The sequence below is a fragment of the Neodiprion pinetum genome, chromosome 7 (assembly GCF_021155775.2).
Source record: "Neodiprion pinetum isolate iyNeoPine1 chromosome 7, iyNeoPine1.2, whole genome shotgun sequence".
Taxonomy (NCBI): domain Eukaryota; kingdom Metazoa; phylum Arthropoda; class Insecta; order Hymenoptera; family Diprionidae; genus Neodiprion; species Neodiprion pinetum.
The window spans coordinates 19,695,523-19,710,042 of NC_060238.1; the positions used below are offsets into that span (position 1 = coordinate 19,695,523).

Below are 14,520 nucleotides of genomic sequence, written 5' to 3' on the forward strand. Positions count from 1 at the left end.
TCGAAACTGTAAAGCAAACCACTAAAAAAATCATAAGGGTGCTAGACAATTCTTCTCTGATTAACAAAACGACACTTTATGTATTCCACAAAGGTACTATCGCGTTATTAAAAACAATTAAAATATTAGAAGGCGCTTTCTATATGTGTGTATATATATATATATATATATATATATATATATATATATATACACATATATATGTAAATGTGTCAAGACTTATCTAGAAAGAAATATTCCAATCTTCCAATATGTACCTGAAATTTTAAAGGTTCCTTTGAACGTAATTATAACAAGATAGTTATTTCGCAAAACTTGTTCAGTAATTGTGAGTGCAACAATTTTTTATCTAAATTATTACAAATTGATAATTGTAATTTAATTTTTGGAAAAACTTGCCGGAAAAAATATGTGCACCATAAATTAATTTATATTTTCTTTCAAATGAACGTTGGAAACTTCAGGCTCATGTTCTAATCTATTGATACTTCAATATTATACATGTTAATTTTTTCATATTATTATTATTACATATATATACAAATTATATACAAAATTGTTACAATAACTCTGAACAAACTGTTTCGATGCTTATAAATTCTCTCTGTTAGTCTTTTTTTTTTTTTATTTTTATGAATATGGATGTTCAAGGTTTGATCAATTTCATGGCAAATCTTTGAACAAGAGAACAAAAAAAGGTATATCTTTCTACCTCGTCTCAATTTTTGCCAACAGCGCTTACATGTTATGATCCTAAAAAGTTTTTACCTTTAATATAAATTTGGATTAATCATAAACTGCCGCTATTATTAGCAGCAAGAACTTTTCGCAGGTTCAGCTTCGATTAAATTGAAATCCAACCCTCCGGGTCTAGCAAATCCAGTTTTGATCCCATCCCATCCATCCTCCAACTTATACTCACCCGTTTGTATTCTGTTGTATACTTCCTGCGTTACCGTTTTAAAAGCATCTTCAACATTTATCCCTGTCTTAGCGCTAGTCTCAATGTGGTGGACTCCGTGCTGATCGGCAAAAGCCCTTGCTTCCTCCTTTGAAACCTCTCTTCTACCTCCATTGCTCACTAAATCTACCTTACATCCTACCAATGCAAAAACGGGACGATGAGGCTCGATATGCCTCCGTGCTTCCATCATCCATTGCGGTATGTGCTCAAAACTCGCTCTGTTACATACATCGTAAACTAGAAGTGCTCCAACCGAATTTCTGTAGTAAGACTTCGTTATGGACCTGAAATATGGACAGACATGTACTTTTGTTACTAATTATGTAATTATGTGCAAAATACTGGGCGTTTAGTTAAACGACGGTTCAAAAAAAATATTATAGAATGTAAGGAATTTGAAAGAATAATGCATCTTCACTGGATTCATGCTGTAATAAATTAATTTTTTATCATCAATACATTTACAAACGTCACAAAGCTACTAAAACAGAGTGCCGTAGTGTAAGAAGTGAGAAAAATGAATCAATTGAAGCCTCGCGAATTCTTGGCTTGTTTCTTACAATACTGATTGAAAATAGGATCAATTCCTGTGCATAGTAGCTACCTAAATCTTTCTTGGCCTGCCGTGTCCCAGAGCTGTAATTTAATCCTCGTCCCATCTTTGACCTCGATTAATCTGGCAAAAAAGTCTACTCCAACTGTTGGGTCCGATAGCTATAATGAAAAAGTAAGCTTATAGTTTTCCTAAATTAGAAAAACAGACGAACCAATGTTTAGGTATGAATCATGCTATTTGTATGGAACTTGGAATTTTGAAAGGTTATTCCCTACGAGTCATGCTTGCACTTTGATATGCAATAAATGACGATTCATTTCTCAAAACTAAGCTGGTTGGAAGGTCATGGATTAGTTTTGAAGTGACCGTTATAGTATGAAACAAATTCCAAAAGTACGAGTAAGCGACAAGGAAAATTTTTCCGACAATCAGCTCGGCATCTGTACAATAATATCTATGATCTTCAAATACAGACTTCAGCATACGAAATGAAAATAATCGGCGACCGAAATTGTTAGGTCAATAGATGAAACCACTGAGTGGTAAAAGTTTTGATCAATTATGATGCGTATTCGAGGTTGTTATCAACAAATTACGAAGATCAGATGCGATAAAGGGTCAAGAGTAAAAATAAATATGCATAACAGCAAAATAAATGACAACCAGACGTACCTCGGCGAATTTACCATCGGTAAAATATTTTAGCAGTGAACTTTTTCCAACCGTACTGTCTCCGATAAGAATCAATCGGAATTGATAGTCAAAAATAGGTTCCACCATTTTGACGTTTTCGCTTTTAGGGGCGGCGCGATTCGTTCAATTACAGAGCGATAAAATTGTGCGTCGCCGTGTTAAAAATAGCGCATCTTCGTAACCTCCGAACGTTGCCAGGAGAGTGGAATTTGTACAAAACACAAGAGTCCTTTCGGCTGATCGTGACACATTAATTGTCACTTCCTCTCGCAATAGCTTTGTTTGATTTGTATTGTTTATTACGAGCAAAGCCTGAGACTTGCATATGATTTCAACTGCGCATGACGCGCTTTTTTTTTCTATAGTTCCGAATCAACTACGTCTTATCATTCGCTCGACTAACGTAAAATTTGATTATCCCAGTACTCATTTTTGGCAGACGATTAAAATTCACTGCCGAATCCCAGCGCTCTAGATAATTAACCGCGATATCGCAGTGGCCACCACTTTACTTTAAATTGTCAGATACGCAGTTAGAACTTATTTCGTCATGTAATGCCACTTTGAGGTTAATAAGCAACGCGGAACGGCAGGAGATATGCCAGAAAAACATTTGCTCTCGATTGCCTTTTGTTTTGCTATGGTCAATATCACCAACAACAAATACATTCGGTTGATCAGCATTGATCACAGCTGACGTAACATACGCGTACTGAGCTGATACGAGCCTTTATTGCATATCTACAGATGCGTATGTAAAAATTAGCCATGAGATTAGGTGTATTCCTGAAACAGAGAGAGATATATCTCAAGCGTGTGCCTCACTGAAGTATACATATATATATGTATATAGGTATATTTCAGTGGTATTCCTGGTTCCCCATCTGTATTCATTTGAGATCATTTACGCACGTTTTAAAATGTGAAAATCTCGAACGTGTTGAATCAACGTTCTATGAATTTAGCTGCGAGACCGTTTTTATTCGTTATAATTTTGCTGTGAATGTGAAATATTGGACCACACCACCACAAAGTTTCGAATGAGTGAAATTTTTTCAATTAATTTATACGTAGAAGCGTCGAAAAACAGTCGACATCTCAGCCAAGATGTCGTCCATGGACAATTCTAAATTCCATTCCTAATGACATTGTCATGTCGACAAATTCAGGATTGGGTTAGGTCAGGTTAGGTTAAGAAATCTGCACGTTCTCGGAACAGGTTTTTACTGGCTCGCGTCAGTATCGGAGTTGATTTTGGTTTCTGATAGATAATTCTAAGCAATGAACGAAGAGGAATTAATACGAGAAATTGTCGCTCTTAGAAAGACATTACGCGAGAAGAAAGATACGCTCAGACGCTTACAACGAGATAAGCATGTAGTTCAAGAATGCGGCTTGACCAATGAAGAAATTGGCAGATACAGCAGGCAGATTTTAGTGCCTGAAATTGGGGTGAAAGGTAGATCAAATATATCCAACCCATTTGACAAGTAACAGTGAGATATCTCGGTTCCTTTTCCTAGGTCAATTAAAGTTGAAGAAGTCATCGGTGCTGATCGTTGGCGCTGGAGGCTTGGGATGTCCTGCAGCATTGTATTTAGTTGGTGCTGGCATTGGGCACATTGGTATCATTGACTATGATGAAGTCGAAATAAACAATCTTCACAGGCAGTTATTACACTCCGAGGAGAGCATCAGGGTCTCCAAAGTCGTGTCGGCTACAGCGGCGCTGACTCGGTAGATTTTGTTTGGCGCATGAAGCTTTGTCAGATCGAATGACTATTCATAGGTTTCACAGATCCTGCCGATTCATGCGTGGTCGGTAGTGAAATAAACTACTGCGTTCAGTTTTGATCCACTACAACATTTTCATTATAGCAAAAGGAGTCGATGTATTTTTTCATCTACATAGTACAATCAAAACCATGATTATTTATTTTGATACTGTGAAACAGATTTAATGATTTGATACCTATATTTTGAGCTTTTGAATATGCACCAGAAATCGGTGGCTAGAGAAAAATGAAGAATTTTCATCGAGTAGATAGTAAAACAAGTCCAATGTCTCCTACCATATCGTAGTAAAGTGAAACTGAACAGTACTCTATTTTACTTGCGTTATACGCGATGTCTGAAGCCTGAATATTAATTATATCTGACATTCGAATTGCTAAAAGTATTAATTATTATTCCCAGGTTGAATAGCAGCGTCAATATAACGCCTTACAAGATGCAGTTGGACAGCAGCAATGCTTTGGGAATAGTAAAGCAGTATGACGTTATTTTGGATGCTACCGATAATGTCGCTACCAGATATCTATTGAACGACGCTTGCGTGTTGACTGGAAAACCGTTGGTTTCTGGCTCTGCCTTGAAATTTGAGGGACAATTAACTGTGTACAACTATCGGGGTCCCTGTTACAGATGCGTTTTTCCAACCCCACCACCTCCCGAAACTGTGACGAACTGTGGAGACGGAGGCGTGCTGGGCGCAGGTACTTTTGAGGCCAAGCATTAATTTGAAAAACGTGCAACAAGGCAATACTAGTTGCTAGCAATTATTGATTCAAACCAGGAATCGACTAAAAAGATCTGAACTATTTTCTAGCTGTAGGAACAATCGGCGTTCTCCAAGCCTTAGAGGCGATGAAAATTATTTTGGAAATGTCCGGCGTGCTGGCTGGCAGATTGCTACTGTTTGACGGAACGGAGACATTATTTAGAAATGTGAAATTGAGACCAAAGAATCAGAATTGCTTAATATGTGGAGATAATTCGACAATCGATAAGCTGATTGATTACGAAAAGTTTTGCCGGGCCAAAGCGAATGATAAAAATCCAGGTTTAAAATTGCTCAAGGAATCTGAGCGACTCTCTGTTAAAGAGTATCATAAGTTTGCTGACAGCAGTGCAACATCTCATGTACTAATTGATGTTCGGTCTCACGAAGAATTTGAAATATGCAAATTGCCCAATTCTATTAATGTTCCATTCACCCAAATTTCTAAACCTGATGGCCATGCACTTGTGGAACAAGTTATCAGAAGTATGAGAAATGGGGATACTCGTATAGATGGTGAGTCAGTTCAAAATTGATTCTTAAGACCAACGATTTCGTTCATCTACGTGAGATAAATTATCTCTTGATTGAAACAGTCGAATCTGTTCCTGTTTAGCTTTAGTATTTACATTCTTATGGAGAGTCGAACTATCTTTCAAATGAAAATTTGTTCTGCGTTTTCAGTAATTGTGATATGCAGACGTGGTAACGATTCCCAAAAGGCGGTGAAAATTCTCAAAGGATTGATCAATGATGAGGCTGTAAACATAAGAGACGTAATCGGCGGTATTCACGCATGGGCAAAGAACGTCGACCCGACATTCCCAATCTATTGATGTACAATATCGTTAATAAACCTCCTTTAATTTCCTATTTACACGTATATCTTTTCTATACAATCGTCAAAAAATATATAGTCAATATTTTAAAACGTGATAATTGGCAGATAGTGAAATGTATGTCAGAATCACTCTAATTTCCTAATTGACTAGCCTCTATGACTTAGATGCTTCAGGGGGATTGCACACACAAAATTTAGCAGGCTCGTCAGGTGGCAAACTCATTTCGGGATGTCTGTAATGAGCGTCTGATACTGCTCCAAGTTTTTGAGCTGCTTGTTCAGGCGTTAAATCTCGCTGACTTTGTGCCAAGAGTTCATATCCGACCATGTGCTTCTTTATCGTTGCAGAACGGAGTAATGGTGGGAGATATATTCCGTGAAATGTCCAGTAGCGATAGTCCTCGTTCAAGTATTGGCCAGTCGGAGCACCTGCAAGATTCAAGAAACGATATTTGATATTTTCATGATTTTCTCCCTGCACTTAGCAGCTGATTTACCGAAACCTACCATGCCATCCCATTGAATAAGGGAAGGAGCATTGGAATAAATTATCGTATCTGGTACACAGTCGCTTCATTATAAGTGCCAGAGACTCTTGTTGACTTGCCGTCAGATCTTGCATTCTGATTACCTGTCTTTTGGGTAACACCATAGTCTCGTAAGGCCACTGCGCCCAATATGGGACAACAACTACCCAGTCGCAGTTCTCAATCACGATACGTTCCTGAAAACGTGTCAGTTACTGTATCGCAACATTTATTCGCACAGTTCAAAGATTCAAAGATATTAATTGATTTACTCAAAATCTTTGCCTTTGAACAATTATTTCCCGAAGTACCTTTCTATCAATCTCTTTTCGCACATAATCAATCAAAAGCGGTTTTTGGTGACGGCGGTAGTAGTCGCAGAGAAATTTGTCCTTTCTCTGGGCTTCAAAGGGCAGAAACGAGCTACTCCAAATTTGGCAGTGCGGATGAGGGTTACTACATCCCATTATAGCCCCGCGATTCTCGAATATTTGTACCCAGGCCCATTTTTTGCTCAGTTCATGCATTTCGAGTATCCATCTGATTGTAAAATGTTGAGTCAAGGTTTCACGACACTGTGTCATACAGTTGAAACACATTTTTGCGATAATACTTACTGTTTTATTACTTCTTTGATATCTTCAACTTTCATCAAAGCGATGGTAACGTTCGATTTTGGGTGAAAGCACATCACTTTACAATTTCCCGTTGCTGGACCAATCTTGAAAAGCTCGTCCGAAGATTCTGGCGGACTTGGAACAGACTCCAACAGTGCGGGAAAGTCATTTTCAAATGAATATGTGTTGCGGTAAGGTGGAGTCACCTGGAAACAACAGTTATCACAATGTATTTGAGAAGTTGCGCTACTTTTCTTTATCTCTTGCAGGTTCTGCTCACTTTACCACTGCTCCTAACGTTTCCAGGACACAATGGATTCTTTGGATCATATTCGGGAAGCTCTTCGTCGAGATTATCTTCTACTTGCCCTCCCCAAGGACGTTTCATACGATGCGGGGATACCAATATCCATTCTCCTTTCAGAGGGTTATATCTGATGTGTTGGTGTTCTGCGAAACAACATTAAATAACTAGCATATACAAACATCCGTATACCTATGCATCATTCCCGACCATACCTGTTGGATCAAAGTCATGGTTAGTCGCCATATTTCCACAGGTTACACTCGAAGGTTGCCCTTTCTCCGACATCAATGATTCATCTTTGCTCGGGGTATCACGACTGCATTCAAGCTCTTTGGACCTTCTTCGTTTACCTAAAAAAATTGATTGAAGTTTAAATCAAACTTAACGCAATCACCACCAGATGAAAACAATATCTGTGACCTTTGCTGTACTTATACTTTGAAAATAATAGTGCAAGAATGTGCAATATAATGATTATGAGTCACATGCGTTCAGTTTCGCAATAGCGTATGAAACGCTGTAGCAAGGGAGTTTAAACAATGCATACTGTCGATTATCTGCAGTTCGACCGTCGAAGTTTATAATCACCAATATCGCACACCCCTTTTGCTTTGCCATTACCATCTCTAGTGCGATCCTTACCACACTTTTCCAAGGAACTCATCTTGACGTGTCAAATCGATTTTTCTTCGGTGCTTCTCAGGGTACCGAGTCTCTATGTGGACATTATGTCATTAGAAGTTTTACCAACTAGATACTAGATAACATGACATAGCTAAGTAGCGTAATCCGGATCTGATAACATCGTCATTTGTTATCTCGGATCATGCTGCCTGATTATTACAACTGTATGTGATGTAAATGAAGAAATTGATCACTATTCAATGACAATGAAAAGAAAATACTTTAAGAAAGTGTATGCTAATATATACCGCAAAACAAATATTTATTATTCGGTTGACACTTAATTTTTCTGGAAGTACATACATGCTAAATAACAAAATATACTTGCTTATTGATGCGTGTACAAAATCAATTTTTTAAGCCTCTGAAAGGAAAAAAATTGAACCGTTCATTTCATCATTTTGTAAGAACTTTGATCTTTTTAATATGTTTATTTTAGAAATTGACAATTATTTTGGACTTAATTTAAAAATAGATACTTTCGAAAGTGTCAAGTGTTGGTCGAATGTGTCAAATCGCCGCGGTTTCAAAACCAGAACAAAGAGGTCGCTTATATCGGCGGACGGCCATCTAAAAATCTCATAGATAGTAACAGAATAGACAATAGACTGATGAAATAAAAATCAGATATCCTTGGCGTTCCGAAATGCCACCCAGGTGACTAAACGGTGTGTTCCGAAATAGGCTGACAGCCCTAAATACTCCCTAGGACAGAGGCAGACCTACCCACGAACTCGGCAGTGCAAAAGTGATAAAAGATTGTTGACAGCACTGGGAGGTAGTTCGGAATCGGAACGCACCCTAAGTGAAAAGAAAGCTAATCTACTCATTCAGGTGGCGTTTTGGAACGCCCCCACCCCCCACAGCAGCGCAAAACTGACTGTGAGCAAAGCCGTCAGTACAGAGAGCGAAAATGTCGCGAGGAAGTAGCGCTGGTTTTGACAGGCATATTACGATATTTTCGCCGGAAGGTCGGCTCTACCAAGTAGGTAAGTCTGCAAAAAAGTCGGCAGTATCACCGTTTTCTTTACGAAAAATCCGACGATCCCCGAGCGAGTATTCCGTGCAATATTCGACATTTCATTACCGTGTTTATGATGACTCGGCGTGATTAGTGTTTCACTTTTTGATGGATAGTATTCTGTATTAATTAAACCGTTGTTTGTGTTCCAGAATATGCGTTTAAGGCTATTAATCAAGGCGGCCTGACCTCCGTCGCTCTTAAAGGCGTCGACACCGCGGTATTTGCTACACAAAAAAAAGTTCCGGTAGGTTATGTTGTCAGATTGAGGAGAAAAACGGTTTTACATTGGCACATCATTGACTCATATCTTTGCACCACTCAATAATTTACTTTTCATCTAAATTACAGGACAAGCTTCTCGATGCCTCAAGCGTTACACACGTTTTCCAATTGACTGAAGATATTGGCTGCGTCATGACTGGGATGATTGGTAAATTTTTAAAGTGTTTCCGTAATTAACCTGTGATATTGAGAGTTTTAAAAGTGTTGTATTGATATGCATTATACATTTTATTCACAATCCAAACTAATCTCGAGAAAATCTTTTTGTCACAGATATTTTCTGCTGACAATTGTGAATCTAAGAATCATTTCCAACCAATTCAATTTCACCAACCATTTTCAAGTGTGGCCCCTTGATTAATTGAAACTTACCCGACGTATACCTGCTTACATAGATTTTGTTTCTAAGCATGAAACCTATGGAATTTAGGTGTTTTTTTTTTTTTTTTATTATTTTTAAGAATACTGCTATTTATGCTCTTGATACATTTCTAGAAAAAGGTTTCATTAATTGAGAATCAAATTTTGCTATAAAAACAGAACCATCATTTTTCAGGATACTTACTATTTAATCGTGGAGTATATTTTTTTCGTAATAATACTCAAAACTGTTATTTACAACGATTTAATTAAATCATAAAAATTACATTATGTTTTACAATGATACTTGAACGAATCTTTAATGAATTGATATTTTTACAGCTGACAGCAAATCTCAAGTACAACGTGCTCGTTACGAAGCTGCCCATTTCAAGTACAAACATGACTACAGCATTCCTGTAGACACTTTGTGCCGCCGTGTGGCTGATATTAGTCAGATTTACACTCAAAATGCGGAAATGAGGCCTCTGGGATGTTCGATGGTACTCATAGCATACGATCAGGAGAAAGGGCCTTGTGTTTATAAAACTGATCCTGCAGGGTACTTCTGTGGCTACAGAGCAATTTCAGTTGGTGCTAAACAAACCGAGGCCAACTCGTACTTGGAGAAAAAGTTAAAAAAGAAGCAGAACTATGATCACGACGAAGCGATTCAGCTGGCTATCACTTGTCTTTCGACCGTTCTTTCTGTTGATTTTAAACCAACTGAAATTGAGGTCGGAGTTGTCTCCCAGAGCAATCCGAAGTTCCGGTAATTCATGAATGAATTTTCATATGTCGCTTTTTTTTTAAACCAATTGTTTGCAGTTATACATTGTGATTAACTCGTTCTTTCTCTCCTTTCATGGCTTCTTAGTGTTCTCAACGAGCAAGAAATCGATAAGCATCTGACCGCAATTGCAGAAAAGGATTAATTGGTGAGATCGGGTCGAAAGGATATGACCAAATGTGTAATTAATCACAAAGTGTCATCTGATTTCTTTTTTACTAAATAATCAATCTTATCGATGATATGTACTAAGTATGCATAGGTCGAAGTACGCTAAAATAAACTCTGGCTTACGGCTTAAAGTAGGTTCTTTATTTTAGTATAATCGCAGCTTGTTAAAAATAATTACAAAATTCTTACAAACTAGTGATATTATTTGCCCGATGCTGTGGCAAGTGGGTTTTTCAACACCAAGATAACCGAATCACCTCGCAGGAACATTTTTGATATGAACCGGTCTTTGTTCACTGGTTTAGCCTGCAATTTTTAATCATACAGTTATTAAATTTTACCTACAATCAGTTATAAATTTGAGGGTAAGTGAGGTCAGTTTCGATTTTATTACCTTTTTCTTTCCTTTTCCAGTCCGTGGTAATTCTGTCCACATTTCTTTGATGTTTTCCAATACCATATTACAGTGTCTGTCAAATGCTTTGACTCGGCCGAGCAGTTTCTTGTTGTTCCGACAGTTGATTAAAACCTGGGTGTTGTTTTTAACAGATTGTGTCAGAACGGACAGGGGACCGGTGTTAAACTCCTCTTCTTCCCTTTTAGAAAGTTCCTCAGGTGTCATTTCAGACTTTGGTTTGGTTAGCGACGCCCTGTAATCGAACATTTGTTAAAATGAAATTGTTGTATCACGTTTAAAACAGAGTTCAATTGTTAGCCAAAGTTAACACATCAGTATGGTCATAAATCATATTTAAAAAATATTCTAAATCTTGATGAGAGGTTAAGTTAGGTTAGTTTTTGTTCGTGACTTCTAAACTGGAAATAATTCGTCTACTTTATGCTATCAGATTCAACGATAATTTGATCAATATTATTGAGAGCACACTCACATTATGTTGTTGGAAAAATTCTTGCTGTTTATAAACTGCTTCAATTGATCATCAATTTCTTCTCGAATCTTGAAAAGCGTCTCTCTTTCGTCGTGCAAACGTTGTGGTTGTGCCGGAATCACCCAGATTCCGGATTTGTTCATTTATTTTACTAGTTACAAAATTGCCAGTCTTCAGCCGCAGAATTCCCTACGATCTCAACTCCAATCAGCGATGAGCTCTATGGAGATGAGTAGGTCTCTGCTTCAATATTTGACATAAGAATCCCCCAGATGTCATAGGTTATGCATCCAGATTTTTCAGATCCAGATTGACTGTTGAAAAACAACAAGGAATTTATTACTTGATTACCACCGAACGAGAGAAATGGAAGCAAAACCGAAAAGTGAACATTTGTTAGCGTTAAAAGGTGCGTTTGAACAATCATGACCAATTAGTTCTCAAAATATTGTATAATTGAATGAGTAAGAAAATTCATGTCAACTGCATCATACGCCTAACTTATTCGTTGATTTTTGTGTTTTGTTAATTGAAAACTTCTTCATTAAATTCTATTTATTTCTAGTTATGCGGCTTACCAGGCCGACACTTGCTACTCCAGTAATTGTCTCTTGCGACTCGACAGATCTTCCAGGTAACACGCTCAATAATGAGCTTAAAAATGACAACACCTCCCTCCAGGGAATGGAGACCCTTGCTGTTGGCCAATTCATGATGTTGCCACAGAGTTTTGGGTAATAATTGATCACAGTGGCCGAGATGAAAAATTTTTTCCATTTTCTACCGATAATTTTACTTATCATAAATGCTTTACAATTGTTTCAGTAATATCTACTTGGGAGAAATATTCTCGAGCTACTTATGCGTTCACAACGGTAGTTCCCAATTAGTTAAAGACGTGATTGTGAAAGTAAGATTCTTTTATTCTTCAGTTTGTATGACAACATTTGAGTTGGCATAAATAATGCTTTAACTAAAATCTGTTACAGGCTGATCTTCAAACTAGTTCCCAACGAATACCTTTGTCTGGTCATAACGGTATGCCTAAGGAACTAGGCCCTGATAATACAGTGGACGAAGTTATCCATCACGAAGTTAAAGAGATTGGGACACACATGTAAGAGAGTTGCGCTATTCTGTAGTATGGCATTTATTATATTTTGGTGTTTTGTAGTACAGTCAAATTTTTCAGAGATTATTGGGTTCCTGTTTACAGGTAGAAATTTTGTTGATTCCACTCTGTGAAATCTATAGTTATTGGAATTTGACAACTTCAATTTTTATAAAATCTCAGATTACTAGCAATCCGTGTTATTTCTTTGGTTGAAAATTTCAACCGTCTGGTGTACTTTTGTGAGCAAACCACTCTCTTCAATCCTGAACTGCGAAGTTTCGAAAATAAAAATTCACAATTTCATTTTCAGATTGGTTTGCGAAGTTACATATACCCCCACAGTTTCTGAACCTGTTCCATTATCATTTCGCAAATTTTTCAAGTTCCAAGTCGTCAAACCACTCGATGTTAAAACCAAATTCTATAATGCAGAGGTAAATGATCTTTCCTTTAATGTATCTTTGTTTGAAAACTATGACAAAGAATACATTAATGAAAATTTGTTATCCTATTTAATTTATAATTAAAGGACCCAGTTATAAATGTAAAAAGTTTACGATTAATCATATGATTTTTCTAGTCTGACGACGTTTATCTGGAGGCTCAAATACAGAATCAAACTGCCGGTCCGATTTGTTTGGAGAAAGTAGCACTTGAGTCATCCCATTTATTCAATGGTGAGATAATTTTTGTAACTATGGCAGGGGAAACGAAAAATTTTAACTAAAAATGTACTCTCCACAGTAACAACCTTGAACACAAACTTGCAAGGTGAGTCTATTTACGGGCGAGTGAATCTATTAGATTCTGGATCGAGCCGGCAGTACTTATACTGCCTTACTCCTCAGCCGAGCTTAACCAAGGATCCAAAAATGATGCATAATGCAACTAACATAGGGAAACTTGATATCGTTTGGCGGAGTAATTTGGGTGAAAGAGGACGCCTACAAACGAGTCAGCTGCAGAGGATGGTTTGTTTCAAAAACTGCAATATGCGTTTAACATGTAAAGCTCAGCTGGTATTCGATCTAATTGATTTTCGGTTGTCTTTAAGGCTCCAGATTTTGGAGACTTGAGAGTAACAATGAAGGAGATACCACCTATTGCATACCTGGAAGAACCAGTGAACTTCAAATGTCGTATTGTAAATACTTCGTGAGTAATTGAAAGCATTCATTGACAGTGATAAATGTGTAGAGAACCTTTCGAATTTATCGTATTCAAATTGAAATAAAATAACATCAATGAAAAATAATGCTCAGTTCAATATATGTTTTGTTTACAGAGAGAGAAGTATGGATATAATGTTGGGCCTAGAATCTAATAAGTCTATAGCATGGTGCGGAGTCTCTGAGACTGTGATAGGAACTCTTAAATCGGGAGCATCGTGCGACATTCCATTGTGTTTAATTCCACTCGACACAGGGCTTGTTGTGAGTATTTATTTTCAAAGATTTTCATATCCAAAGCTGCATGTATAGTGAAAAGTGCTAAAACAGATAATTTTCAATATATTATAATGGGTAATGATTTCAGAAGAGAGACTAAAGATAGATCATTTTCGCCTTTAGACTGTTTCAGGTTTGAAATTAGTGGACACATTTTTAAAACGCGTCTACGATCATGATGACCTCGCCCAAATATTTGTACATCAAGTCGACTAATTATTATTTATACTAATAGAAAGTGTTACTGGAAAAGAGATTCTAATATAATATTTGTTGTATAAATATGTAAATATGATCAATAATTATTAAATCTGATGATAATTATCTATTACGAAAGAAAGTTTCTTATCAATTTATTGAAATTTTATGATATTGTTACCAATTACCTATCGACAAAAATTACCTACCATTATTAACAATGACAAATTTGTACAACCTAATTCCTTCTTCATCGCCACAGATTTGTTAAGTTATGACAAATTTTAAGAAATAACTAATCGATTGAAATTAATGATTAAAATTAATCATTTTCAAGTTGATTTTTTTTTTTTTTCCCCAATACATCAGTGACATTCTGCAATTATTTGACGAAAATTTGATTAATATAAATCATACAATGAATCTTGCGTTATAAAGAAGGTAGCAAGAATCTGATCTATACATATAATATACCAGATATCTAATTCCCCTTT

General features: G+C 36.9%; 6 protein-coding genes across 13 annotated transcripts; 3 read left to right on the forward strand and 3 right to left on the reverse strand.

Annotated features, from left to right (window-relative positions):
- Positions 1-573: 573 nt before the first annotated feature.
- Positions 574-2,956, reverse strand: LOC124223486 (RAS oncogene family member Rab39). Its single transcript, XM_046635490.2, has 3 exons — positions 2,193-2,956; positions 1,569-1,678; positions 574-1,248 (listed from the first exon to the last, which is right to left on the reverse strand). The coding sequence occupies exons 1-3, from the start codon at positions 2,298-2,300 to the stop codon at positions 810-812; spliced, it is 657 nt and encodes a 218-aa protein (XP_046491446.1). The 5' UTR covers positions 2,301-2,956; the 3' UTR covers positions 574-809.
- Positions 2,957-2,976: 20 nt separating this feature from the next.
- Uba4 (Ubiquitin-like activating enzyme 4) lies at positions 2,977-5,646 on the forward strand. Its single transcript, XM_046635475.2, has 5 exons — positions 2,977-3,672; positions 3,737-3,950; positions 4,410-4,708; positions 4,822-5,289; positions 5,458-5,646. Exons 1-5 carry the CDS (start codon positions 3,495-3,497, stop codon positions 5,607-5,609), a joined length of 1,311 nt encoding a protein of 436 aa, XP_046491431.1. The 5' UTR covers positions 2,977-3,494; the 3' UTR covers positions 5,610-5,646.
- On the reverse strand, positions 5,619-8,529 carry Galt (Galactose-1-phosphate uridylyltransferase). 8 transcript variants are annotated; one of them, XM_046635477.2, is made up of 9 exons: positions 8,229-8,296; positions 8,078-8,113; positions 7,654-7,780; positions 7,278-7,415; positions 7,039-7,208; positions 6,759-6,964; positions 6,453-6,681; positions 6,122-6,338; positions 5,619-6,043 (listed from the first exon to the last, which is right to left on the reverse strand). In XM_046635477.2, exons 3-9 carry the CDS (start codon positions 7,727-7,729, stop codon positions 5,769-5,771), a joined length of 1,311 nt encoding a protein of 436 aa, XP_046491433.1. In that variant the 5' UTR covers positions 7,730-7,780; positions 8,078-8,113; positions 8,229-8,296; the 3' UTR covers positions 5,619-5,768. The 8 variants fall into 8 exon arrangements, with proteins under 8 accessions (XP_046491433.1, XP_046491434.1, XP_046491438.1 ...); XM_046635478.2 differs by lacking the exons at positions 8,078-8,113; positions 8,229-8,296 and adding an exon at positions 8,476-8,529; XM_046635482.2 differs by lacking the exons at positions 8,078-8,113; positions 8,229-8,296 and adding an exon at positions 8,476-8,510 and having other exon boundaries at positions 7,708-7,780.
- Positions 8,530-8,580: 51 nt separating this feature from the next.
- Positions 8,581-10,507, forward strand: LOC124223485 (proteasome subunit alpha type-6-like). Its single transcript, XM_046635489.2, has 5 exons — positions 8,581-8,738; positions 8,923-9,017; positions 9,122-9,203; positions 9,758-10,187; positions 10,293-10,507. The coding sequence occupies exons 1-5, from the start codon at positions 8,663-8,665 to the stop codon at positions 10,348-10,350; spliced, it is 741 nt and encodes a 246-aa protein (XP_046491445.1). The 5' UTR covers positions 8,581-8,662; the 3' UTR covers positions 10,351-10,507.
- On the reverse strand, positions 10,496-11,424 carry LOC124223487 (small ribonucleoprotein particle protein SmD2). The gene is made up of 3 exons (XM_046635491.2): positions 11,267-11,424; positions 10,771-11,026; positions 10,496-10,682 (listed from the first exon to the last, which is right to left on the reverse strand). Exons 1-3 carry the CDS (start codon positions 11,407-11,409, stop codon positions 10,578-10,580), a joined length of 504 nt encoding a protein of 167 aa, XP_046491447.1. The 5' UTR covers positions 11,410-11,424; the 3' UTR covers positions 10,496-10,577.
- Positions 11,197-14,155, forward strand: LOC124223484 (trafficking protein particle complex subunit 13). The gene is made up of 10 exons (XM_046635488.2): positions 11,197-11,675; positions 11,832-12,000; positions 12,092-12,176; positions 12,256-12,383; positions 12,691-12,814; positions 12,961-13,057; positions 13,125-13,351; positions 13,435-13,535; positions 13,666-13,813; positions 13,952-14,155. Exons 1-10 carry the CDS (start codon positions 11,633-11,635, stop codon positions 14,042-14,044), a joined length of 1,215 nt encoding a protein of 404 aa, XP_046491444.1. The 5' UTR covers positions 11,197-11,632; the 3' UTR covers positions 14,045-14,155.
- Positions 14,156-14,520: the final 365 nt, after the last annotated feature.